The 25,711-nt window shown below is 39.8% G+C and overlaps 1 protein-coding gene across 1 annotated transcript in view; it reads left to right on the top strand.

Moving 5' to 3' along the window:
- Nucleotides 1-454: 454 nt before the first annotated feature.
- The window catches only part of LOC150103656 (uncharacterized), a 104,991-nt gene continuing 79,734 nt past the window's right edge, over nt 455-25,711 (top strand). Inside the window, exon 1 of the mRNA XM_090397862.1 lies at nt 455-813. Coding sequence (XP_090253988.1) covers nt 787-813 — 27 coding nt within the window. The 5' untranslated portion in view covers nt 455-786. The remainder of the gene's footprint in view (nt 814-25,711) is intronic.

The following is a 25,711-nucleotide window of genomic DNA, read 5'->3' as shown; positions in this document are numbered from 1 at the left end:
TGAGAGAATCCGAATTAGTTGATCTCTTTTCTTATCCCATAAACTCGGGCTTTTCGTCCCGAATAACTAAAAAATCGGCCGTTTACCAATATTAAACTGATGGATATTTTCCAGTTTATTTAAATCATTCTGCAAGTACAAGTACTGGGTATACTTGGAGGTTCTTTTAATGCTCTCTGTTACATAATTTTATGAAGCATTATTATAAAAGTATGTAACTGAGAACATCAAAAGGATCTCCTAGTAAACGCAGTACTTGTCCTTATCCTTCCCAGTCCTGAGCTAGGAATCAGCACTATTGTTTCAAAAGAACATATATATTTTTATGTTTAAAAATGTGTCTAATTACTAGTTTATTCTTTCTACCGACTTAATCCTCTGTGGATGCCAGGGGGATTTGTCATGTATGTGAAAAGCTGTGATTCCTCTGAAATTGTCAGCTGTAGCATTTTTTGTTTAAAGAATGTTATAGGGGTTACTTTAAATTGGGTATATACCCTATAAATTGATTTTACATACCTTGTAAATTAATATTCTTACGAAGCATTTTATTTATTTGTTTTTTATTCGTTTAAATTTTTATCGTCAGATATGTGGCTCATGTGTTTAGAAGCTTGTGTAACTTGTTTAATGTAAGATTGCTCTTATACTTCGATGCGAAATGGTAGAGAATAATACTGTAATGTACAGAACTGTTGAAATATATTGTACCAAGATTCATAAATTTCTGTCAGTATTGCACTGCATCTGGAAAACTTCTTATGTGTGTATGATTCACTGACTGGAATGGCATTTGGATATTTGCCTATTGAAGTAAGATTAGTTTAAACTGAGCTTTCAGTTTTATAGATTACAGCTAGTTGTAATTTGCCTTTTTTTTTTTTTTTTTTTTCAGTTACGTGAAAGAAATAGCTCAAACATTATAAATTTTCTATTTTATAATTTCTACGTCGTTTACATAGTTGTAGCTTATAACATGTTGGCGAACAATTATTATGCTTCTTTAAAGCCAACTTCTCACTCTGGAAGCAAAATCTAGCTTTTCAGATTTGCTATAAATCTCCTACCAACCATAATAATTTTTATTTTGAATACAAGCGCATGGTGTTTGTCTACCATGATATAGAGCTTAGGCAAAAAGTAAAACAAACGGTTCTTGTGAAAATGTACATTTTGATATCAAGTGAAATAAATATGTTACTTGATATTAATTGTCATTATCTGAGACCTCCATGAAGTCAGTGACTCATCGAGAGAGGCTGTACATCACCCAGACCATCAGTCATACCTCTCTTATACTTATTCACATTAGATGCATTTCCCACTTCAAGAGACAAACTGTTTGACTAACTCAGTGAGAGAAAAATCTATATCTAGTTCCTTTCTTAACACCAAACAAACTTAAACTTCCACGAATTCCCCCGTGTTCTCTCCCCACCTTCCATATAACAAAAAATTTTCATGAGATGATATCCTAAAGCACCCATTCAGAATTCTATAGCCCTTTATCATGTCAGCCATCTTTCTTCTGTTAACCAGGATCTGCAGTCCGCATATTGTCAATCTGTCATCATCATCCTGTCCTGTAAGGTATCCTCTCCCACCAGGAGATTGGCTACTATGTGTCTCCACCATCTCCTATTCTCTGCCACTCTGCTGCATTCCTCATATGAGAGATGTGTCCATTCTTCTATATTTTCTTTTCTCTTTTTAATTTCTTTTATCAGCCTTCTGTTTTCACCTACCATCTCAAATACATCTTCATTTGTCTTTCCATGATATTCTCATAATTCTTCTCAGTATCTACATTTCAAAGGCCTCCAGTTTTTTCACACTCAGATTGGAAAGTGTCCATGTCTTTAGTACATGTAGTAATGTGGACCATATGTAGCATTTGGAAATTCTTAGTTTTCTTTTCAGATTTAATTCTCTAATTATGGTAGATTTTTCATATTATAGAAAATTGACCTTGTAATTTCAATCCTAATTTCATCTTCTGTCCTTTCATTTTCTGCATTCAAGTGTCTGAGGTATATATATGTATGTTTGCACTTGTTCTAGTTTATTTCCTTTTATATTGATGTGCATTTTTGGTTACTAAAGTTACTAATTTTATTAAATATTTCTTTTATTTATAGGTTAAAGAGAATCAGAGACAAGACACAGCTCTGTCTCACATCTTTCTGAACTGGAAATTCTTCTGAGGTCTCCCATTTACTTTCAAATTTACTTTCAAAGATGCAATCTGCTCCCAGTAGAGATTAGCTATTAGCCTAATCCATCGGTTCCCAATTGGTGGTACTCTTACCTCCCCCCCTGGGATACATGCTGGGCCATTCAGGAGTACATGAAAAATAATCATTCTTCTTCTTCTGCAGCTTCTTCCACTTAAGTGGGGTCACTGTTCATGATGAGTCTCCTCCACATCCTCCTGTCTTGGGCTGTCACCACATCCAAGTTCTTCATCATCAAGTCCTCTTCTACCAGCTCCCTCCATCTCTTCTTTGGCTGCCCACACTTCCTCCTTCCTTGCACATCCATTTGCATGACCCTTCTTCCCACATATTCGTCCTCCCTCCTCATCACATGACCAAACCATCTCAACCTTGCTTCCTGTATCTTCTCTCCTAAGTTCGTAACTTTCACTGTTCCCCTCACATAGTCATTTCTCAGACGATCCTTTCTGGTCACACCACACATCCACCTAAGCATTCTCATCTCTGCTACTTCCATCCTGCTGATGTTATTTTTCCTCAGGGCCACAGTTTCTATAGCATACGTCATAGCTGGCCTCACTACTGTCCTATAGATTTTGCCTTTCAGATTGATCGGCACCCTCATTGCATAACACTCCAGCCGTCTCCCTCCAGTTCCTCCAACCCGCTTGTATCCTGCATCCCACTTCCTTCTCAGCTCCTCCATCTTCTTCCACTGTTGAACCTAAGTATCTAAAGTCCCTCACCTTCTTGATGACATTTCCTTCCAGCTCCAGATCTGTCTCCTGGCCGCCGCCCACTGTGCAACACATATACTCTGTCTTACTTCTGCTCAGTCTCATACCTCTCTCTTCCATTACTTTTCTCCATCTTTCCAGTTTAGTTCCTGCTTCTTCTCTTGAATCTGCACACAGCAAGATGTCATCTGCATACAGCATTGTCCAAGGCGCATCTTCTCTCACCTCCTCCATCACCACCTCCATCACAATGTTAAACAGAAACAGACTTAATGCTGACCCTTGATGCAAGCCAACTGTTACTTGAAAACTTTCTGTCTGTCCCAGACAGGTCCGAACACTTGTCTTCACATTTCTGTACATCTCCCGCACCAACCTGACATATTTCTCCGGAACCTTCTTCTCCCTCAGACACCTCCAGACTTCTTGCCTTGGCACTCTATCGTATGCTTTCTCCAGATCAATAAATGCCAGATGTTTCTCCCGTTGTTTCTCTCAAAACTTTTCCATCATCTGCCGTAACCCAAAGATAGCATCTGTTGTTTATCTACCAGGCAAGAAGCCAAATTGTTCCTTTGCAATTTTCACCTCCTTCCTCAATCTTCCATCAAGAACCCTTTCTAGGATTTTCATTGTGTGGGACATATTCCTCTGTAATTTTTCCAGTCTTGTGCACACTCTTTACCCTTGTAGATGGGGACAAAAGTACTCTCCCTCCCTTCCTCGGGTATATTTTCCTGTTGGCAAACTTTCACGGACAGGTCCAACAGCAGGTCAATTCCCTCTTCCCCCAGTGCCTTCCATGCCTCTACTGGAATCCTGTCGAGGCCCACCGATTTTCCATGCCTCATCCTCTTCATGGCCTCCGTCACTTCCACTCTATTGATGTTCTGCACGATCCCTTCAGAAGGCTGCCCATCTTCTCTGTGAGTCCTTGTATTTTCCTCATTCAAAAGTCCCTCAAAGTATATTCTCCATCTGTTTCTTATGTCCACATCCCTCCATAATACTCTTCCTTTAGCGTCTTTGATCTGCCTCACATGTAAGATGTCCTTTGCTGCTTTATTTCTACATTTCGCTAGTTGTTAAATTTTTCTCTGTCCTTCCTTTGTGTCTAATTGATCATACAGATCTTGATATGCCATAGCCTTCGCCTGTGCCACAACTCTCTTGGCTTCTTGCTTTCTCTCTCTCTCTCTGTACACCTCTCTGTCCTCTTCCACTCTTGACTCATCCCACTTCTGCTTTGCCTTCCTCTTACCTGTCACTACCACTTGTACATTATTATTCGACCACCAACCCTCCTTCTGCACTCTAATCTTTCCAGATGTCTCAGCAAGCACCTCGATTGCACAGCTCAGGATTACTTTTGAATGTGCTTCAACGAATCTTGTACACTTTCCAGTCCATCCGAAATCCTCTCTAACACCCTCTCCCTAAAACGATTTCTCACACTCTCTTCTTTTAAGCGAAACCACTTAATTGTCTTCATCCCATGGCTTCCAGAGGTTCTTATCTTCAATCTTATTTTAAAGTCTGCGCACAGCAGTCGGTGTTGCTGTGCCACTTGATCTGTTGGAATTACTTTACAATTTGTCACAACCTTAAGATGTTTTCTTCTAGTCAAAATGTAGTCAATTTGTGAACTGTTGTTACCACTCTTAAATGTTATCAAATGTTCTTCCCTCTTGTAGAAAAGCGAGTTCACAATTGCCAGATCAAACGCCACTGCAAAGTCCACAATCCTCTCTCCTTCCTGGTTCATCATTCCCACTCCATGGCCACCATGCACCCTTTCACAGTATCTATTCTGTCTCCCTATGTGTCCATTCAAGTCTCCTCCGACAATCACCATCTCATTTTCTTCCAGTTCCCTCATTTCTTCATCTAACACGTTCCAGAACTCATCTTTCTCCTCTGCTGTACAGCCAACTTGTGGGGCATATACACATAATATGACCATCCGCACTTCTCCAAGACCCAATTTCATTTGCATGATCCTGTCGTTCCTTCTACCCACTTCCAGTACTTCGCCCTTCATTCTGCCACACACCACAATTCCTACACCATTTCTTCCCTCGTTATTCGCTCCAGAGTAGAACAATTTATATCCATCTCCCAGTTCCTTTGCCTTTCCCCCCTTCCACCTTGTCTCCTGCACACACAAAATGTCCAACTTCCTCTTCTTCATCATGACTGCCACCTCTCTTCCCCTTCCAGTCATGCTTCTAACATTCAGTGTTCCCACTCGCAACATCCTCTCCACCTGTTGGGCTCGCGTCTTTAACCGCACCTGCCCTTGATGCAGTAGCCCTCATCCACTTCTCGCAGCTGTAGGGCGATGTGGCTATGCATCGCTTAAGAGGTACGGCCTAGCCCTTATATCATTTTCTCTTTGACTCATATCATAGCTAGAGCTGTCAGTGAAGTTTTACGACTGGATGCCCTTCCTGACATCAACCCTCACCATTTATCTGGGCTTGTGACCGGTACCTATTGAGGCTAGCTTGCCTCCTTCGGTGGCTGCATAAGACTAAATGACTTAGCAAGATAGGAAAGATTGACCCCTAGCCCTCGAATACTCTAATAGCATCAGAGAGAAGGAGGAAGGAGAGGAGAAAGAAGCAAAGAAAGAAGGGGATGGACCAGTCTACAGAATAATATAACAGATGTATATTACATGAAGTAAGACATGGTCCTGCATCTGGTACCTTGGGTTTGCCATGCCCATAATGAAAAATAATCATTAATGGCAGAAAAACATTAGTTTTGGAACAATAAATGTCAGTATTTAAAAACAGCTATTTTAAAAAACAAGGGGTACAATTTATAGAAGTGGGTTTAAAAGGGGTACACAAGCGGAAAAAAGTTAGACACCACTGGCCTAGTCCTTTCCACCCATGCCTATTTTAGGAAGCATTTCAGTTTTATTATTATTATTGTTGTTGTTGTTCCGGGAAACTCCAAGGAGTCGACAGACTCATCGAGGGAGGCCCTAACATCATGTCAAGAACAACTATTCAACATTCACACAGTATCTATCATACCTTGCCTTGAACTCATTCACGGTCGTCGTAGCACCCACAACAGACTCTGGAAGCTTATTCCACTCATTTACCACTCTCCAAGTAAATAACCTAGCTCTAACACCCTTGTCAACCACGCACTTGCCCAGCTTCCATGCATGGCCCCTAGTCCTCCCACCACCTGTCATATTTTCAAAAATATCTTCTGGATCAATCTTATAAAAACTCTTCAGTAATTTGAATGTCTCAATCATATCACCCCTCCTTCGCCTATCGTCCAATTTCTGCAACCCACACATCTTCAACCTATTCTCATAACGTTCATTCCACAGACCTGCTATCATCTTGGTCACTCGTCTCTGGACCCTCTCCACTTCCTCCCCATCACGAAGAAACCCATAACTGGGCACAGAAGTCCAGATGGGATCTTATCAAGGCTCGATACAGAGGAACAACAACTTGTTTGTCTCTGCATGTTAAAGTATTTTTCAGAAGCCAAGTGATTTGGTGAGCTGTTTTAGTTACTTTTGCAATGTGCCTCCTAAACTTCAACTCCCTATCCACCAACACTCCCAAATCCCTGATCTCATCAATCTCCTGGAGTATGGTTCCACCAATGCGATATACTGCTGCTATTCTTTTCACCCCAAAGTGCATAACCTTACACTTTGCCACATTAAATTGACATCCATTTTTCCTAGCCCAGTCCTCCAAACTATCCAAATCATCCTGTAAAATTTTGACATCCTGTGCACTCACAATTGCTCTACCCAACTTTGCATCATCAGCAAACAAGTGAACACTTCCTCTCAGATCCTTTCCAATATCATTGATGAACAAATTGAAAAGCAGTCGTCCAAGAACAGAGCCCTATGGCACTCCACTAGTCACAAGACGTCTTTTAGACTCCACTCCTGAATAAACCACTCTTTGATATCTCTCCTTCAACCACCCTCCTATCCATCTCACCAACCCTATATCTATCCCCATCTGCTCCAGTTTACTGATTAGGGCTCCATGTGGTATCCTATCAAAGGCCTTGGAAAGGTCCAGTAGTATCACTGTAAACCCATTACCCCTATCCAGTTCAGCCGTCACTGTGTTATAAAACGTGAGCAAGTTACTGAGGCATGATCTACCCTTCACAAAACCATGTCCCCCATACAATATCCCATTTTCATCTATCCAATCCTGTATTCTTTTCTTGACTAATTTCTCTAAGACCTTGACAATGATTCCTGATATGCTAATCGGTCGGTAATTTACAACAGCAGTCTTAGAACCACCTTTATGCAGTGGAACTATTTTCCCCTCTTTCCACCCGCTCAGGACTAACCCAGACCCGAGACTCAAATTAAACAAAATGGTCAAGGGTACTGACAATTCTTTAGCTGCTTCTCGTACAACACAAGCTGGTATACCATCCAATCCCACAGATGTATTGACATTGAGGTTATGCAATAGACTACTCACCTCCACTTCATTAACCACAATTCCCTTATAATCTACTGGTTTATTCGTTTCTGCAATGTCACCACCTGGATGATATACTCTTGCAAAGTGCTCACTCAGTAACTCAACTATCTCAACTGATTCAGTTACCTCCCTACCATCGGCATTCTTTAAAATCAATCTGCCATGTACATTTTTCCTTTTACTTGCTACATATCTAAAAAACTGTTTAGGATTCTCTTTAGCCTGCATGGCCAATGTTCTTTCGTAATCCTTTTTTTGCTTTTCTTACCACACTCGTCACCCTTCTGGCCTGCACTTTATACCGTTCATGTGCCTGCCGGTCACCCTTCTCCTTAAATTCCCTCCATAGTTGTTTCTTTTTTTGCAGCTCAAGCTTAATGGTGTTATTCATCCATTTAACCCCTACTTGATTTATTATTCAGACTCTAGGTATACAGTCAGCCATTGCTTCATGCAAGCACTTCTTAACTACCTCCCATGCACTATCAACTTCTAGTCCTTGCAGTTGTACATGCCATGGCACTGAACCAATCAAACTCCTAAGCTTGTCATACTTTCCAGCCCGATAATTCCACATGTACCCTGTCTTAATTGAAAATTCTACACCTTTAGCCACCTCCCAAGTTAAGACCCTATGATCACTCTCACCGATTGGTGGCAATGTGGTCATATTTGTTACAGCCAAATCCTCAGATGTAATTACTAGGTCAAGCACTCTCTGACCCCTAGTATTTTCCATTACATGCTGTTGCAGATAGTTATCCCTTAATAACCGCATAAAATTCAGTTCCTTCCTTCCGTGTGTCCTCTCCTCACTCCAATCAATGCGACCATAGTTGAAATCTCCCATAATAATCACCCTCCTTCCACTCATTTCTTCTATTTGCTTGTGCATACTGTCACCACCATCTTTTCCATCACGTGGTCTATAGCAGCACCCAATTGTATATTTAGTTCTGCTTGCCGCAATCTCACACCAAATGGCCTCAAATGTGCTCTTTTCTCTATCCTGCAATTCAACTTCTATTCTCCTTGGCTGGAGCTCATCAGCTATCATCAACAATACTCCTCCCCCCATTTTATTCTCTCTGTCATTCCTGAACACACTATACCCATCACATTCAATCCCACTAGTTATATCATCTACAGTCAGCCATGTTTCACTAATACCTATAACCTGTGGTCTGGAAGTGCCAACCATGGCCAAAAACTCTTCCTTCTTATTCCTAATACTGCTAGTATTAGTGTACATGAATTTAAGACCCCCATTAGCCCCAACCCTACCGTGATGCCTTATATTAACAATCCCACTCAGATTTGTTGTCCTTATTTGCTCTGGCATATTATATTCATTCTTACATTCAACTGCCTCCATAAGGACTGTATATCTACTCCCCCCCCCTTAACAAATCTAGTTTCCCTGAATTTGCACATCCACTACATTCAGCAACACTTTCTCAAGTCTTCTTACACCGTAACCATTCAAATGCAGCCATCCATCTTATATAGATCCTTTCGCCCATCAAACTCACTCCACACATCCACACCACTCGTCATACATAACCCACGCATAAAGTCATTCGCAATTATGGCCCTCCTTTTAAACATTTCACTGTCATACCGTGGCAAAAGACTAAAGATTCTAACTCTCTCACTCTTTTCTTTTGCTACCTCAAACAATTCATTCAGGTCTTCTATCATTTCCATTTTATCTCCTTTCAAATCATTCGTACCTGCCACAACAATCATTTCTTTCACCCTTTCCTTTTGCTCTCTAATAGACGCAGTTACGTCCTTTATGGTCGCACCAGGTTGGTACGATTTTGTCAAATCATCTACTAACACACCTCGTACTAACGAGTCTCCACAGTTAAGCGCTCATGTCGAACGTTGTTGAATGCCTTCTTGTTATCTAGGAAACAGCGATACATATCTTTTTGTTTTTCTAAACATCTTTTTGTGATAGTTCTGATGTTGAAAATACCTTCTCTTGTACCTATATTTTCCTTGAAGCCATTTTGTGTATCATTTATTTCTATGTTTGTTTTTTATTTCTTTCAAGAATAACATAAGAAAACTTTTGATTCTAATTGTCCTCTTGTATTTTATTTTATTTTTTTTTATGTTGAGTCCATATACGAGAGGTTGGCTTGTCAACCTATAGTACTTTAGTACCATATATGGGTAGTAGGATGAAAAAGGAGAAACTTATTGACATTCAATTTAAAAGCATGTATATTGTATTCCTTGGGAAATACAAAATACATCAGGGGGAAGACTGTTCCACAGTACAGCAGTAGCAGGGATGAAGGAGGATTAAAAGAAACTTGCTCTGCGGGTTTCAAGGTGCACTGTGAGAGGATGTTGGGGCAGCAGCTATACGTGTTCCAATGGGCTTTGTATAGAGTGGAGGAATTATTGATGATGTTTCAGATGAACATTTTCCATCAAAATATTTATAGAATATACAAATTGCAGTGACTAAACGTCTATATGAAAGTGGGGGGGAGTGAGTTGGTGAGAAATGGATCATTTATCAGTCTAATTGTTCTCTTCTGTATTGTGTCAAGCATTTTGAGGGTGCGTTTAGGAACTCCACTCCTGCGAGAACAGTATTCGATAGCTGGACAGAGTTGGGATTTGTATAAGGTTAACAGCTGTTTTGAGGTGAAGTAATGTCTCGAGCAAAAGAGAAAGCCTAGTTTTTTAGAAGCTGAGGATGCAATGGTTGTGATGTGTTTATGCCAGGAAAGGCCTGATGTCAAGGTAATTCCGAGAAGAGAAATTTCATCTTGTCTGGGTATTTGAGTATTATCAAAAATAATACTGGAGGAAAATGGTTCTTTTTTGTGGGAAATAAGACAGAACTGGGTTTTACTAATGTTGAAGTTGATGAGGTTATCTGAGCCCCATTGGAGGCTGAGATAACCTCTTCATTAAGGGAAATTGTGGTTGATGTTCTGTGGGTGGAAGTGAGTTGTGTAGGGTAAGGTTTATCAAATGAAAGGGAGGAGTGCAATATGCTATCATCTACAAAAAACTACATAATCTTTCTTCTAAGATATCTATTCCTGCAGCTTTATGTGGTTTTAGTTTACTGATGGCATTTTCAACTTCGCAAAGTAGAATGGATGGTCCTAAATCTGTCTGTTCAGGAATTTTATTTCTTTGTTGTTCATATATTTTCCTTTTATCCAACCCATTTTTCCATGGTTTCATTTTTTTATCCATTAGAATGTGGTCTTGAGTCTTTAATGACACTTGCATGATTTACTTTATTTGTCCTGTTTGTCATTTCTCTGCTTCCATGCTTACTATCAAGGTTTTCTATATCTGTATATTTATTCCATTCCTATGAAGAATAAATAAATAGTATAATTTTGGCTTTTCTGCATTCTTTTTATTATTTCTTGTTCATGCTTTTATATTCGGTTTGTTCTTTAACTTTTTTCTTTGTTCCATCAAGTTTAAGATTTTTTCATTTATCCAAGGTTTATTCTTTTTTCCTTTTTAACTGTGGAAGTGTAGTTTGTTGCTTCGTTGATGCTATTTTTTAACGTTTGCCAGTTCATGTTAATTTTATCAATTAGTCTTCTATTTTCTGCGTGAGTTGTGATGTCAGACTTGTTAAGGGATTTTGTGAATTCTTTTATAAAGCAGTCTTTAACTTCTTGGTTGTTAAGTGAGTGAGTTATAAGTTTCTCTTATAAATGTTTGGCTTGGATATTAAGTTTTGTTTTGATTTTTGCAATCACTGGGTTGTCGTCTGATATTATTATAATTTGGCATCTCCAGGGAGTCCAAGAACTCATTGAGGGAGGGCACCTGCTGTACAGCTCCATCTCTACCATTCAATCACCAACTGACCACACTATACCAATGGCATCTACTGCCGACCACCACTGGTATTTCCACAGACAATCACAAACATCCATGCCCATGGCGGGATTCAAACCTGCAGGCTTTAGGCTGGAGAGCGGATATGCTATCCAACCAGGCTGTCTGTGCCAGGATGTTTTTGTTTGTGTTATCACATTTCAGAATCTTTTGCTTATTATATAGTCTGTTTGGTTTCTATAGATGTCTCCAGTGCTTTTACATATATATAGTCTTCTAGGAGAATGTTTAAAATGTGCTTGCAATTATTAAGTCATTGGTTTCACAGAACTGGATCAGTCTTTCACCTTTTTCATTTCTGATTCCAAGCCCTTGGTTACCCATGCAGAATGAGAATTTTTCTGAACCCACTTTTGCATTTAGGTTGCCCATCATTATAATAATATCATCTGACTTAGCACTAGAGATTGCATTTTGTATGTCTTCATAAAACTGTTCCAACTCTCTTCATCTGGGTGATCTTGGGTTGGTGCATATTCTTGAATAATATATAAATTAAATGGTTTGTGCAGTTATTTTGGCTGTTATGATTCTGTTGTGTATGAGCCAACATCCATGTAGTGATTTTGCAATTCTATCACTTAGAACGAGTGCTACTCCGTTAAGATGTAAGTCTTCTTATTATGCCTGTATATGTCCACTTCACTGACACCTACAATATCTGCCTTCATTACTTTTAATTCCTGGATTAAGTTGCCTAATCTGCCCATCTCATAGTGTCCTGACATTCCATGTTACTATTTTCAAGAGATTTCACCTGGTTTTCAGACGAGGGGGCATCCAAGAATATCCTCCTGGGGGGAGGACATCATCTTCATATATTACCTTTGATAGTTCTCGTTTTACAATTCCTCGCAGTTTCAAGCTCTTCTTTCCTGTAGCTATAGGAGCTGATAGTTGCAAGGGACTCAACCACATCTCTAACTTCATATTGTGACATGGTGTGTTTCATGGTTGACTATAGATAAATACGTGGTAAGGCTCCAATCTCTTCCATGGCGGCTGGGCACAAGTTCCTAAGTAGATTACTAAAACATGACCTCCCTTTAACAAATCAATGTTGTTAATCAAAGATAATACACTGTTGTCAATCCAATTCTGGATACTGGTTCTCCCCAGCCTCTCCAATACTTTAACCACAACAACTGACACACAGTCTATAATTTGATGTTTGAGTTCTGTCACCTCCTTTATGAAGTGGAACAATCTTGCCGTCCTTTCACACCTTTGGAACTTGAAACAATGTAAAACTCATATTAAACAAATATGTCAAGTCCGATGTCATGTCCTAGGCACATTCCTTCAAAATACAGATGCTCAATCACAGTCAGTCTCTCCTTCTCCTAATTTACTGCTCTCACTGTCCATGAGGTCACATTCACAAGGAAGAAAGACCTTTATGAACTGCTCATTAAATATCTCAACTATATCCTCTGCGGCAGTTGTTTTTATATCATTTCTCTAATCATTGTCATCCCCATAATCATTATTTTTTTTGCTGACTACATATCGAAAGAACTCCCTAGGATTTCTTTTGGCTTCATTAGCTAACTCCTGCTTATAATGAACTTTTGCTACCCTTACCAACTGAGTCACCCTCCTTGCCTGTTCTTTGTATTCCTCATGGAATTGATTATTACCACTCATCTTATGTTGCCGTCATAATGCGTTTTTTCTCTGTATTGCATGCTTAATCTCTTCATTCATCCATTTCACACATACCTTATTGACTCTTGGAATATATTTAGACTTTGCTTCTACTAGATAATTCTTGAATATCACCCAAGCATCATTGATCTCCTTTCCAGCCAACTCCTCATTTCATGCTACACCTGCAAGCTGTCTTCTGAGCTTCTCATAATGACCAGTCGTAGTTCCACATATATCCTTTCCTCACAGAGGTCCTCAGACTTCTGGAAACTAACCAATAATCACTTTATGGTCGCTCTCACCAACTAGAGGATGATTTGAAACTCATTTATAATCTCCTCTGGTGAGATGATCAAATCAAAGATCCTCAATCCTCATGTGCCCTCTGTACATACTGCCTGAGGTAGTTGTCTTTCAAAAACTCAAGTAACTAATTTTCTTAAATTCTGGTTTGTATCTCATCATCACAGTTTATATTGCCATAATTAAAATCACTGATAATGATCACCCTTTCTTATTTGCATGGCTAATTGATTAAACATTTCATTGTCACTATCATCCACATTTCCTGTCCTATAACAACACCCAACCAAGTATTTCATTCCATTCACCTCTATCTCACACCATACTGCCTCAAAACCACTGGCACTATTTCCCTCTTGCATCTCTACTTTGTATGGACATAACTCTTTTTCTATCATAAATAGCACTCCACCTCCACTTTTTATCCTTTCTATCTTCACAAAATACTCATACCTTTCCATCTCTATTCCTCTCAAGATGTCATTTTCATCCAAACATGTCACACTTATTCCAACAATTCTTGAGTGAACAGACTCAATTAATGCAACCATTTCATTTGTTGTTTTTTTAATTATTATTATTATTATTATTATTATTCAGGCCTCCATGGAGGCTAAACATTCATCGTGGGAGGTCCTTCCTAAGAAACGCAAAGTCTATCGAGACTCATCGAGGGAAGGTCCCCCCACCCTGAGAAACACAAAGTCTATCATACCAATCAAACTCATTGACCGTTCTCGCTCTCGCCACTCCATCAGGCAATGCATTCCGTGGTTCAACCACCCTCCATGCAAAGAAACCACTCCTCATCCTCTTGCAAACAGTTTCCTTTCGTAACTTCCAGTCATCACTCCTTCCCGCTGTTCAACCAAGCGAAAGAACTCCCCAATGTCAACCCTGTAACCACCTCTCAACAGTTTAAAAGTCTCAATCATATCACCTCTCCTTCTTCTATCCATTAAACTCTGCAGTCCACATTCCCTCAGCCGATCCTCGTAACTAACACGGTACAGTCCTGAAACCATCTTTGTTATCCACCTTCATACCCTTTCCACAGTTAATTTATCCCCTTCAAATCCTGGGGACCAAATCTGAGAACAATAGTCTAAGTGTGGTCTGATCAGAGACTTATACAACGGAATGATAATCCTTTTATCTCTGCAGGTCATCTGTCTTTCTCATTATTGCAGCAATCCTCTGTGTCACCTTTACCACCTTTGCAATATGCCCCCTAAACTTCAGGTTTCTATCAATCATCAACCGCAGATCTCTTGTCTCCCCTACTTCCTCCAGTATATCCCCTTCAATAGAGTATGCAACATCCCATCGATGTGTCCCAAACCTCAAGACCTTACATTCTGCTGCATTAAACTGACATCCCCATTCATTTTCCCATCTATCTAGCTTATTCAAATCCTCTTGCAGTGCTACCACATCTGCACTATTACTAATAATCCTTCCCAGCTTCGCATCATCCACAAACAACTGAATATCCCCTTGCAATGCACTGACAATGTCATTGATGTAAAGGTTAAACAATATAGGTCCCAGTACTGAGCCCTGTGGGACCCCACAGAGCTCAGTACTGGGACCTATATTGTTTAACCCTCTACCTCCTTGAAACTGTCTCACCATACACAACTCTTTGATACCTATCGGACAGCCAATCCTGAATCCAGTTGACCAATCTGACATACAGACCCATGTGCTGCAACTTAAATATCAGCTTATCATGTGGCATCCTATTAAATGCTTTCGCTAAGTCTAAGAAAATGGCAGTATATGCCTTTCCCTCATCTTATACTTCTAGCATTTGTATACAAACATAACAGCTCATTCTGTATCTATAACAAGTTTCATTGATACCACTTATTAGATGTGACTTTTCCATACTTTCCTTGAACCATTTCTTTTTCTCTTTATTCATCCTACGTGTAGCCCATCCTGTCAGAAACACACAACATCCATAACTTCCTCAGCTTTCACAAAACTTGCTGTTATATTTTATTCAAAACACTGTTTCTCACTTTCACAACTCCTAACACTATAAATCCCAATTTCCAAAACACCTCCCTTAGTTGCCACTCAGAAGAGGAAAATCCAGTTAATAGATGACCACTCTCTCTCACAAACTTCATCAGTGTCTTTTGCATAAATGCTCTGTTTCTGCATTTTTATGGATGCTGCTCCACCAGTGGCATATTGTTCCATCACTTTCCTCCAATCATTAGAGAATGCACAGTTCCTCTTCAGATTTATTGAGCCAACTTACCCCCAACCCCTTTAATTCTTTAGAACATCCATCCCCATCATCCGTATACTGTTTCCCACAATGTAACGCTTTTCAAGGAACATATTAACAGATTCCCCCCCCCCCCGTCACTTGCCCACAGACATGGCATTATTGTTAAAGGTTTTGTGTCCTGCTGTCATGTGTTGTGTGTGTGTGTGTGTGTGTGTGTATATATATATATATATATATATATATATATATATATATAAGTTGCTAATTAATTAATGCAGACAGTAAGGACATAAGATTTATGTTTTTCTTATGCCGTATAATGATCAGGTGGAATGTCTTCTGTGTCTATTATAGAATGTGGATATGTTCCATGTCAGTTATGGGATCCTCCTGTAATGATTCCATGGAATTCAAACACTTGACAAACAATTCACTAATAATATCTGCTTAATAATATCACTAATAAAGGAGCTGTATGTGAAAGACTGCTTGCATTTGAATGAGGAAGGACCTAGATATCTAGAGAGATTGCTGTTTTCTGAAACTAGAATTCCCAAGGTGGGTGGTAGCAAGGGTGGCCTCTTGTGGGAATGAGTGCTTTGGGGAAGGGGACGACATCAGGTAGCACTGAGTCCAGTAGAGTCAAGAGGGGATAATGATAGGTATAGAAGCAGTGACATTTATTATTATTATTATTATTAAAACAAGACCTCATTGAGTCAAAGACTCATCTAGGAGGTCCTTTTATCTCACACACATCTCATCATACCGGGTCTTAAACACGTTCAAACTCCTTGCAGACACCACACTCTCAGGCAAGGCATTCCAATCATTCACAACTCTGCACGAAAAAAACCTGCCTCTCACTCCCCTACTCACACCCTCTTTATACAGTTTCCAGGTATGACCTCTTGTTCTCCCCTGATCTCCCACTATTCTCTGTAGAACTTCTCCACCATTGATCCTATAACAACCCCTTACCAACTTGTAGGTCTCTATCATATCTCCCCTCTTCCTTCTCTCCACTAGACTCTGCAAATTACAACTTTTCAATCTTTCCTCATACTCGACATTCCAGAGGTCAGAAACTACCTTAGTCAGTCGCCTTTGCACCCTTTCCAACATCTCTTCATCCTTCTGAAAACCAGGTGACCAAATCTGGGCACAATAGTCCATGTGTGGCCTAATCAAAGCCTTATACAATGGAACAAGAATCTCCCTACTTCTACACGTCAGTGTCTTCCTCATCATTCCCAGAAGTCTTTGTGTTGTCTTCACAATTTTGGCGATGTGTCCCCTGAATTTTAGATCCTTATCCACTATCACTCCCAGTTCTCTTATTTCCTCTACTTCCAACAATATATTCTCACCAAGCATAAATTCTGCATCCCATCTTTGTTTTCCAAATTTTAAAACCTTACATTTTGCAACATTGAACTCGCATCCCCATTTGCTTGCCCAATCACTCAATTTATTCAAGTCTTCTTGCAAGGCCACAACATCTTCACTACTCTTTATGGTTCGTCCCAACTTTGCATCATCTGCAAACAACTGAATATCTCCATCCAAATCTTCGCCAATATCATTAATATACAAGTTAAATAGTAATGGCCCTAAAACAGATCCCTGAGGCACTCCACTAGTGACTTTCCTTTTCCTGGATATTGCAACCCCATACACAACTTGTTGATACCTATCAGATAGCCAGTCTCCAATCCAATGCACTAATCTAATATCCAACCCCATCTGCTCTAGTTTGACTGTCAACTTATCATGAGGTACTCTATCAAAAGCTTTTGCAAAATCCAAGTATATTACTGTGTATCCTTCTCCTCTGTCCAAGGAAGCAGTCACTTTATTGTAATAAGTAAGTAGATTACTAAAACACGACCTCCCTTTAGCAAATCCATGCTGTCCATCAAAGATTATACCATTGTTGTCAACCCAACTCTGGATCCTAGTTCTCACAAGCTTCTCCAACAACTTAACCACAACACCTGACACACAGATAGGCCTATAGTTTGATGCTTGAGTTCGATCACCTCCTTTATGAAGTGGCACAATCTTGCCCTCCTTCCACTCTTTAGGGACTTGACCAAGTGCAAGACTCGTATTAAAAAAATATGTCAAGGCAGGTGTCAACACTCTGGCACATTCCTTCAGAATACGCGGTGATATATTATCAAGTCCCACAGCCTTATTTACATCTAGTTTACTCAACTCCCCAAACACCTCTTGCTCACTTACAGTCAGTCTTTATTCCTCCATCATCAACTGCTCTCAATCTCTCCATGAAGTCACATTCACAAGATTGAAAGACCTTTATGAACTGCTCAATAAGTATCTCCACCAGACCTTCTGCAACAGCTGTCTTTATACCATTTTCTCAAATCAATGTCATCCTTCCATAATCATTCTTTCTTTTGCTGGCTACATATCGAAAGAACTCCTTAGGATTCTTTTTAGCTTCATTAGCTAACTGCTGTTCATACCTCTCTTTAGCTACTCTCACCAACCAAGTCACTCTCCTTGCCTGGTCTTTGTAGAACTCATGAAATTGGTTACTTCCACTTCTCTTATGCTGCCTCCACAATGCCCTTTTTCTCTGTATTGCATGCTTAATCTCTTTATTCATCCATCTCACACCTAACTTATTTAACCTTCTCACCCGTGGTATACATTTAGACATTGCATCCACTAAATATTTTTTGAAAATCCCCCAAGCTGCATTGATCTCTTTTCCAGCTAACTCCTCATTCCATGCTACACCTGCAAGCTGTCTCCTGAGCTCTTCATAATCACCCCCCCCTTGTAGTTCCACATATACCCTTTTTTCACAGGGGTCCTTGCACTGCTGGCAACCACCCAAGTAATCACCTCATGGTCACTTTCACCAATTGGTGGATGATTTGATACCTCATTGATAATTACATCCTCCGATGAGATGACCAAATCCAAGACCCTTAATCCTCTTGTGCCCTCTGTTACATACTGTCTGAGGTAGTTATCCCTCAAAAACTCAAGAAACTCATTTTCTTTACTTCCAGTTGCTATCTCTTCATTCCAGTCTATATTGCCATAATTAAAATCACCCATAATGATCACCCTTTTCTTATTTGCTTGGCTTATTTGACTATACATTTCACTATCACCACCATCCACATTACCAGGTCTATAACAACATCCCACCAAGTATTTGATTCTATTCACCTCTATCTCACACCATACTGCCTCAAAACCACTGGCCCCATTTCCCTCTTGCATCTCTACCTTGTATGGACATAACTCTTTCTCTATCATCAATAGCACTCCCCCTCCCTTTTTACCCCTTCTATCCTCACGAAACACATCATACCTTTCCATCTCTATTCCTGTCAGGATGTCATCCTCATCTAACCATGTCTCACTTATTCCGACAATCTCTGGGTGCACAGACGCAATTAGTGCAACCATTTCATCCGCCTTGTTTCTTATACTTCTAGCATTGGTATACAAACACAACAACTCATTTCTGTATCTACAGCTAGTTCCACTGATACCACTCACTCGATGTGATCTCTCCATGCTGGACTGGGGCCATTTCCCTTTCTGCTTCTTCATTTTAGAACCCTTTGCAATTCCATCTGTTTCCCTTTGATCCCTGATCATCCCATTACTTTCCTGCCTACACATTCTCTCACCTCCTCTTGGAGCATCCACCTTTCTCATGCTGTGTATCCCTGTCCACCCTGAGCCTCGCCGTTTCCCTGCTCCTCTTGCTCACCCATTCTCTCATTTTCTATACTCATACCACTCACTTCCACATTCATTTCCACTCCTTCAATCTCTCCTGTCTTACTCTCCTGCTCTTCCACATCACTCCCCTCTCGATCTGATTTATTCTCTCTATTCACTTCTCTACCTTCCAGCAGCAGTCTCTCCAAGCGACTCACACCATAACCACTCAAATGCAGTCCATCGCTTTTTTTTTATGCTTTATACTAATGCCAGGAGTATCCAGAATAAAGGAGATGAATTGGTGGCATTGATGGCATCAGCCTGGCCAAAGATTATTGGGATCTCTGAGATGTGGTTAATGGAAGATGTTATAATGATAACAAGAATAGAAGTACAGCATTTTTCGGCAGGATAGGAAGAGAAAACGCAGTGGTGGAGTACTGCTTATGATAGGTGATGACTTACGCCCTCTTAGAGTGGAGGCTTTGGAAGGCAGTGACACTAATGGTTTTGAAAGCATATGGTGTGAGGTAGAGGTGGGCAAGACAGGATATTTAGTGGGATGTTGCTACAAGCCAAGGAGCACAGAGGGTGGGAAGCAGGAGATGATAGAGTGTTGAAAGCAAGGACAATCAATGAATTCAAGGAGTAGTATGATAGACTTTGTGTTTCCTAGGAAGGTCCTCCACAATGAGCCTCTTGACTCCATGGAGGCCTAAATAATAATAATAATTATTATTATTATATTGGTGGGAATGCATTACTGGAAGTAGAAACAAGAGATGTTAGGGTGATGGTGCCCATTGAAAATTTTTTTTAAATGGTTAAATACATGTATATCAGGGGTTGGCCAACTTTTTAGACCAGTGACCCATTCATGGATCCTTGATCCCTCATCGACCCCAATCGTGTTAAGTGAATAAATGTTATCAATAATATTGGTGTTTATTGACCTCCCCCTTTTGACCCCTAGACATTTATCGGCCCCTTGGATAGCCACATCAATCCCCAGTGGTTGATATCAACCACTTTGCTGACCTGATGGCCGTCCCTTTTTATTTGCCTTTCTGGCCACAAACCTTCAATCTATCTATTCTCAATAAGAAGCACTCCACAGGCCTCTCACAATTTTGGTCATTTGCAACTGGATTCTCTTAACTTCATAACCCGCAGAATTCAAAGGGAACAGATCTATACACAGCAGTCCAGATAAGGACTTATAAAGGGGAATAGTATCCTCTTTATCCCTGCTTGATAGTGTATTCTTCAATATCCATGTAACCTGATGCGCTGTTTTGGCCACCTCTGCAATATATTCTCTAAATTTCAACTCCCAGTCAACAATAAATGCCATATCCCAGGCCTCATCTTATCAATTCCTGCAGTTTAGCTCCTTCAATATATTGCACTGCTTGTCTCTTCATCCCAAAGTGCTTAAACTTCACCATGTTTAGGGTCCCAAGAGATTAGTAGCATAAGGACCCCCAAACAATGGAGGGACCCCAGAGCACTAGTGTCTCAGGCCCTGACAACCTCAGGAAAAGTGTAAGTACACCCATGCTGCAAGCCTAAGTCATCCTGCAGGATCTCTACATCATCTTTATTGACTACTGCTCTTTATAGCTTTGCATCATCAGCAGACAATTGCATATTTCATCTTAAATCATGTCATATATCACTGATGCATAAATTAAACAAGAGAGAACGAAGTACTGAGTCCTGCGATATGCCACTAGTCACCTTCCTTCTCCAGGACTCTATCTCCATATACCATGGTTTCATATATCCAAAGATCACCTTATCCAAATCAAATGCTTCATATCATCTCCATTTTCTCCAATTTATGCAACAGAGCTTGATGTGGAATTATCTTGAATGCCTTTGCAAAGTCCAGAAGTATCAGTGAGCAGCCATTTCCTTTATCCAACTCAATTGTCACTTTACTATAAGAAAGAAGTAAATTACTAACACAGTTACAACTACCCTATAAAGTATCATACTGCTGTCCAATATAACACTTTATAGAGGAAGTCCTGAATTCTGTCTTTTACCTACTTCTCCAAGACCTTAACTTGAACTGCTGAGATACTGACTGGTCTATAATTTGGAACTTCTGCCTTGGAGAATCTTTTATGCAGTGGAACCAGTTTGCTCACCTTCCACTCTTGGCAGCTTCAGAGAACTGAGACTCAAATTGAACAGCCTGGTCAAAGGTGGTGCCAATTTCCTTGCAAATCTTGTAATACATCAGCTGATATGCTATCTAATCCCATAGCTGTGTTCATATTGAGCTTCTGCAATATCAGAAGCACTAATCCTGCAAGTAATAGTTACATAAAATAAATATTTTTAATTAAATACTTTTGTGCAAAGAAAACAGTATAGTTTCCTATACTATTTTTGCATCCTTTTGAATTTGTTTTAAATGACTTTCACACAGATGACTGTGAAAGTGAATTTTATTATTATTATTATTCAGGCCTCCATGGAGTGAAAAGACTCATTGGGGGAGATCCTTCCTAAGAAACACAGTCTATCATACCACTCCTTGAACACATTGACCGTTCTTGCTCTCAATACTCTATCATGCAATGCATTCCACTGTTCACCATCCTCCATGCAAAGAAACCACTTCTCACCCTCTTGCTCACAGTTTCCTTTTGCAACTTCCAGGTATAGCCCCTTGTCATCGCTCCTTCCCGCTGTTCCACCAAGCACAAGAACTCCCAGTGTCAACCCTGTAACTACCTCTCAACATTTTAAAAGTCTCAATCATATCACCTCTCCTTCTATTTACCAAACTCTGCAGTCTACATTCCCTCAGCTGATCCTCATAACTAACATTGTACGGGCCTGAAACCATCTTTGTTATCTGTTTCTGTACCCTTTCCACAGTTAATTTATCCCCTTCAGATCCTGGGGACCAAATTTGAGAACAATAGTCTAAGTGTGGTCTGATCAAGGTCTTATACAATGGAACAATAACTTTATGTCTGCAGGTCAACATCCTTCTCAGTATTGCAGCAATCCACTGGGTTACATTCACCACCTTTGCAATATGTTCCCTGAATTTCAATTTTTTATCAATCATCACCCCCAGATCTCTTGTCTCCCCCTACTTCCTCCAGTACAGCTCATTTAATCGAGTATGCAGCCTCCCATTGATGTATCCCAAACTTCAAGACTTTACATTTTGCTTCATTAAACCGATACTCCCATTCATTTGCCCAATCTGTCTAGCTTATTCAAATTCTCTTGCAGAACTACCACATCTGCACTATGACTAATAACCCTTCCCAGCTTCACATCATCTGCAAACAACTGAATATCGCCCTACAATCCACTGACCATGTCATTGATATAAAGGTTTAAACAATACAGGTTCCAGTACTGAGCCCTGTGGGTCCCCACTTGTAACTTTCCGCTCCTTGATACTGCTCCACCATACACAACTCCCCGATACCTATCAGACAGCCAATCCTGATTCCAGTTGACTAACCCGACATCGAAACCCATGTGCTGCAACTTAAATATCAGCTTATCATATGGCACCCTATCAAATGCCTTTGCAAAATCCAAAAAAAAGGCAATATATGCCTTCCCTTATCAACTGTTCTTGTCACTTTATTATAAAATATTACTAAAGCAGGAGCGCTCTTTAACAAACCCATGTTGACTCTCACACATAACATTACCCTCATCTGCCCATTGCTGTATATGGTCCCTCACTAATTTCTCCAATATCTTAACTACCAATGAAACACAAACTGACCTATATTTAGGTCAGTTTGTGTTTCACATCCAGTCTGCTACCACCCTTATGCAATGACACTATCTTACCTTCCTTCCATTCCTTGGGTACCTTTCCTGTAGCCAGATTTTTATTGAAAAGTCAGGCCAAAGGAGCTGTCAATTCTTTATCACATTCTCTCAAAACCCATGATGAAATACCATCCAGTCCTCCAGCTTTACTGACATCCAGAGTACTCAGTATTTGGAACACATCCTCCTCTTGCACCTCTAAACCTCGAACCTGCCCTATCCCTCTATTATTAAAACCTATTTCTCCAGGATGAAATACTCCAATAAATTGTCCATTGAATAATTCCAGTATGTCCTCTGCATCAATCACTCTATTCCCATTTTTATCCCACAATGTCATCCCATAATGATTGTGGAAGAATGACATTCTTCCACAATTATTTCTCCTCCTACTGGCCACGTAGCTAAAAAAATTCCATAAGATTTTCTTTGAATCTTAGGGCCAATCTCTTCTCATATTTTCACTTTCGCCTTCCTCACCATACTAGTCACTCTTCTGGCCTGGGTCTTATATTCTTCATGCATCTGCTCTTCACCTGTCTCCTTATATCTCTTCCATAGTCTCTTTTTTCACATGCAGTTCCTGTTTAATATTGTTTGTCATCCACTTCACCAAATTGTGTCCTCTTCTTCACTTGTGGAATACAGCTTACTATTGCTGCTAACAAATATTCCTTCACAATTTCCCAAGCACTAATGATATCCTGGCCTTCCAATTCTTCCCTCCATGAAACTTCTCCAAGTTGATGTCTAAGACTATTGCAATCACCTGCATTATAATTCCACATAAGTTTCCTTTTCTTTGATACTCCTGCATGTCTATTCATCTTCCATGTCAAAACCACATGGTCACTCTCTCCAACTGGGGGAGATGTCTTCTCAGTTATTATCAGCTCTTCTGATGCTGCGACCAAATCCAAAACTCTTGAACCTCTTGTTCCCTTTATTACATGTTGCCTAAGACATCTGTCCTTCAAGAATTCCAGAAATTCCATTTCCTTATTACTATATTCATTTTCCTCTTCTCAACTTATACTGCTGTATTTAAAATCCCCCATAAAAATCATTCTTCTTGCACTTGCCAAGCTCAACTGCCTAAACATCTCCTGCTTCCCACTCTCTCTACTCCTTGGCTTGTAGCAACATCCCACAACAACAACACACCACCACAAATATAATATTTATCCCTCCTTCCTATCTTCTGATTTCAAAGTGCATAACATTCAAAAATTAACTTATAGCCATACCACTTTGATAAGTCTTCCTAAATATGTATCATATTCATACACAAATAGTCTACCTATCCACAATATCAAATAATCCTCACTGTCCTGCTGATACTTCTGACTTTCTTAACAAACTCTCTTTCCATGTGCACTATAGATGTCAGTTATCTGCTTAGTAACTCAAACCATAACCTTGATCAAGTTTACTGTGGTCCTTTACACCTCCTATGATTTTTCACACAGCCAATCTGTCTTGTACTTTTGCATTACAGTAGTGTAAATATGATGACCTCCATGATTACTGTTTCCATTTTCCTGATCAAGACACCTGCATCAACCAAATAATGGTAATAACTTTTTCTGTAACAAAAGAATTCATCCTCCATTCCACCCAAAATTCCAACTACTGTCCAAGCCTTGATTCTCCAAGTGCATAAGGGTAGTACAAGAAAAAAACATATCACAAGGGGTTCAATAATATAAAGGATTTGAAGGCCTACCCATCTTGGGTTTATGGATTTATGAAGAGAAACAATTTAAGTGTGCACTCCTCCACTAGTGGTGGACAAAATTTGCCATGTGACTGGGAAGCAAAAGTAGCTAAATTTTGTTTGTTTCTGAGAGAAAACTTGTGTAGGGTTGATGCTTGTCACTTTGGGAATATGGATGAGTCCCGTAAGTTTTGACATGCCTAGTTCTAGGACTGTGAATTTGAAGGGAGCAAAAGAGGTTTCGGTTTGACCTTTCACGAAAGGTCTAACTTTCGTGCCTTGAATATAACATGAATATTACAAAACAGGGCAGATGAAAAGAATGTCATATAAAGATATGGTTACATGGATTGTAGAAAGTTGGGCTGCTGTAAGTGAAAACTGTGTTAGAAATAGTTTCATTAAAGCACAAGGGAATGCAGTGGTGTCCTGTGACAATGATTATGAAGCTGAAGAAATACCAAACGGAAATTTTAATGTAATTGATTCTTTCAATATTGAGTCTGATGAAGAATTATTTTGGATTTGAATAGTGTAATGTTCAATAAATATTAAGTAATACTTCTACCTTAGATTCGTTATTACATTTGATTTACCTCTCACACCTTTCATATGTTACCATGCATGTTAATTTTTAATAAATTTAGACTTTATTATTATTATTATTTCGGGCAACTCCAAGGAGTCAACAGACTCGTCGAGGGAGGCCCTAACTTCATGTCAAGAACAACTATTCGACATTCACACAGTATCTATCATACCTCACCTTGAACTCATTCACAGTCATAGCACCCACAACAGACTCTGGCAGCTTATTCCACTCATTCACCACTCTCCAAGTAAAAAACCTAGCTCTAACACTCTTGCTAACCACATTCTTGCCCAGCTTCCATGTATGGAAGTCC

Source organism: Typopeltis vanoorti, chromosome 9, assembly GCF_054136105.1.
Source record: "Typopeltis vanoorti isolate ZY-2024b chromosome 9, IOZ_Tvanoo_1.0, whole genome shotgun sequence".
NCBI classification, from domain to species: domain Eukaryota; kingdom Metazoa; phylum Arthropoda; class Arachnida; order Uropygi; family Thelyphonidae; genus Typopeltis; species Typopeltis vanoorti.
The sequence above is the reverse complement of the archived record's forward strand: the minus strand, read 5'-3'. Positions and strand labels throughout refer to the sequence as shown.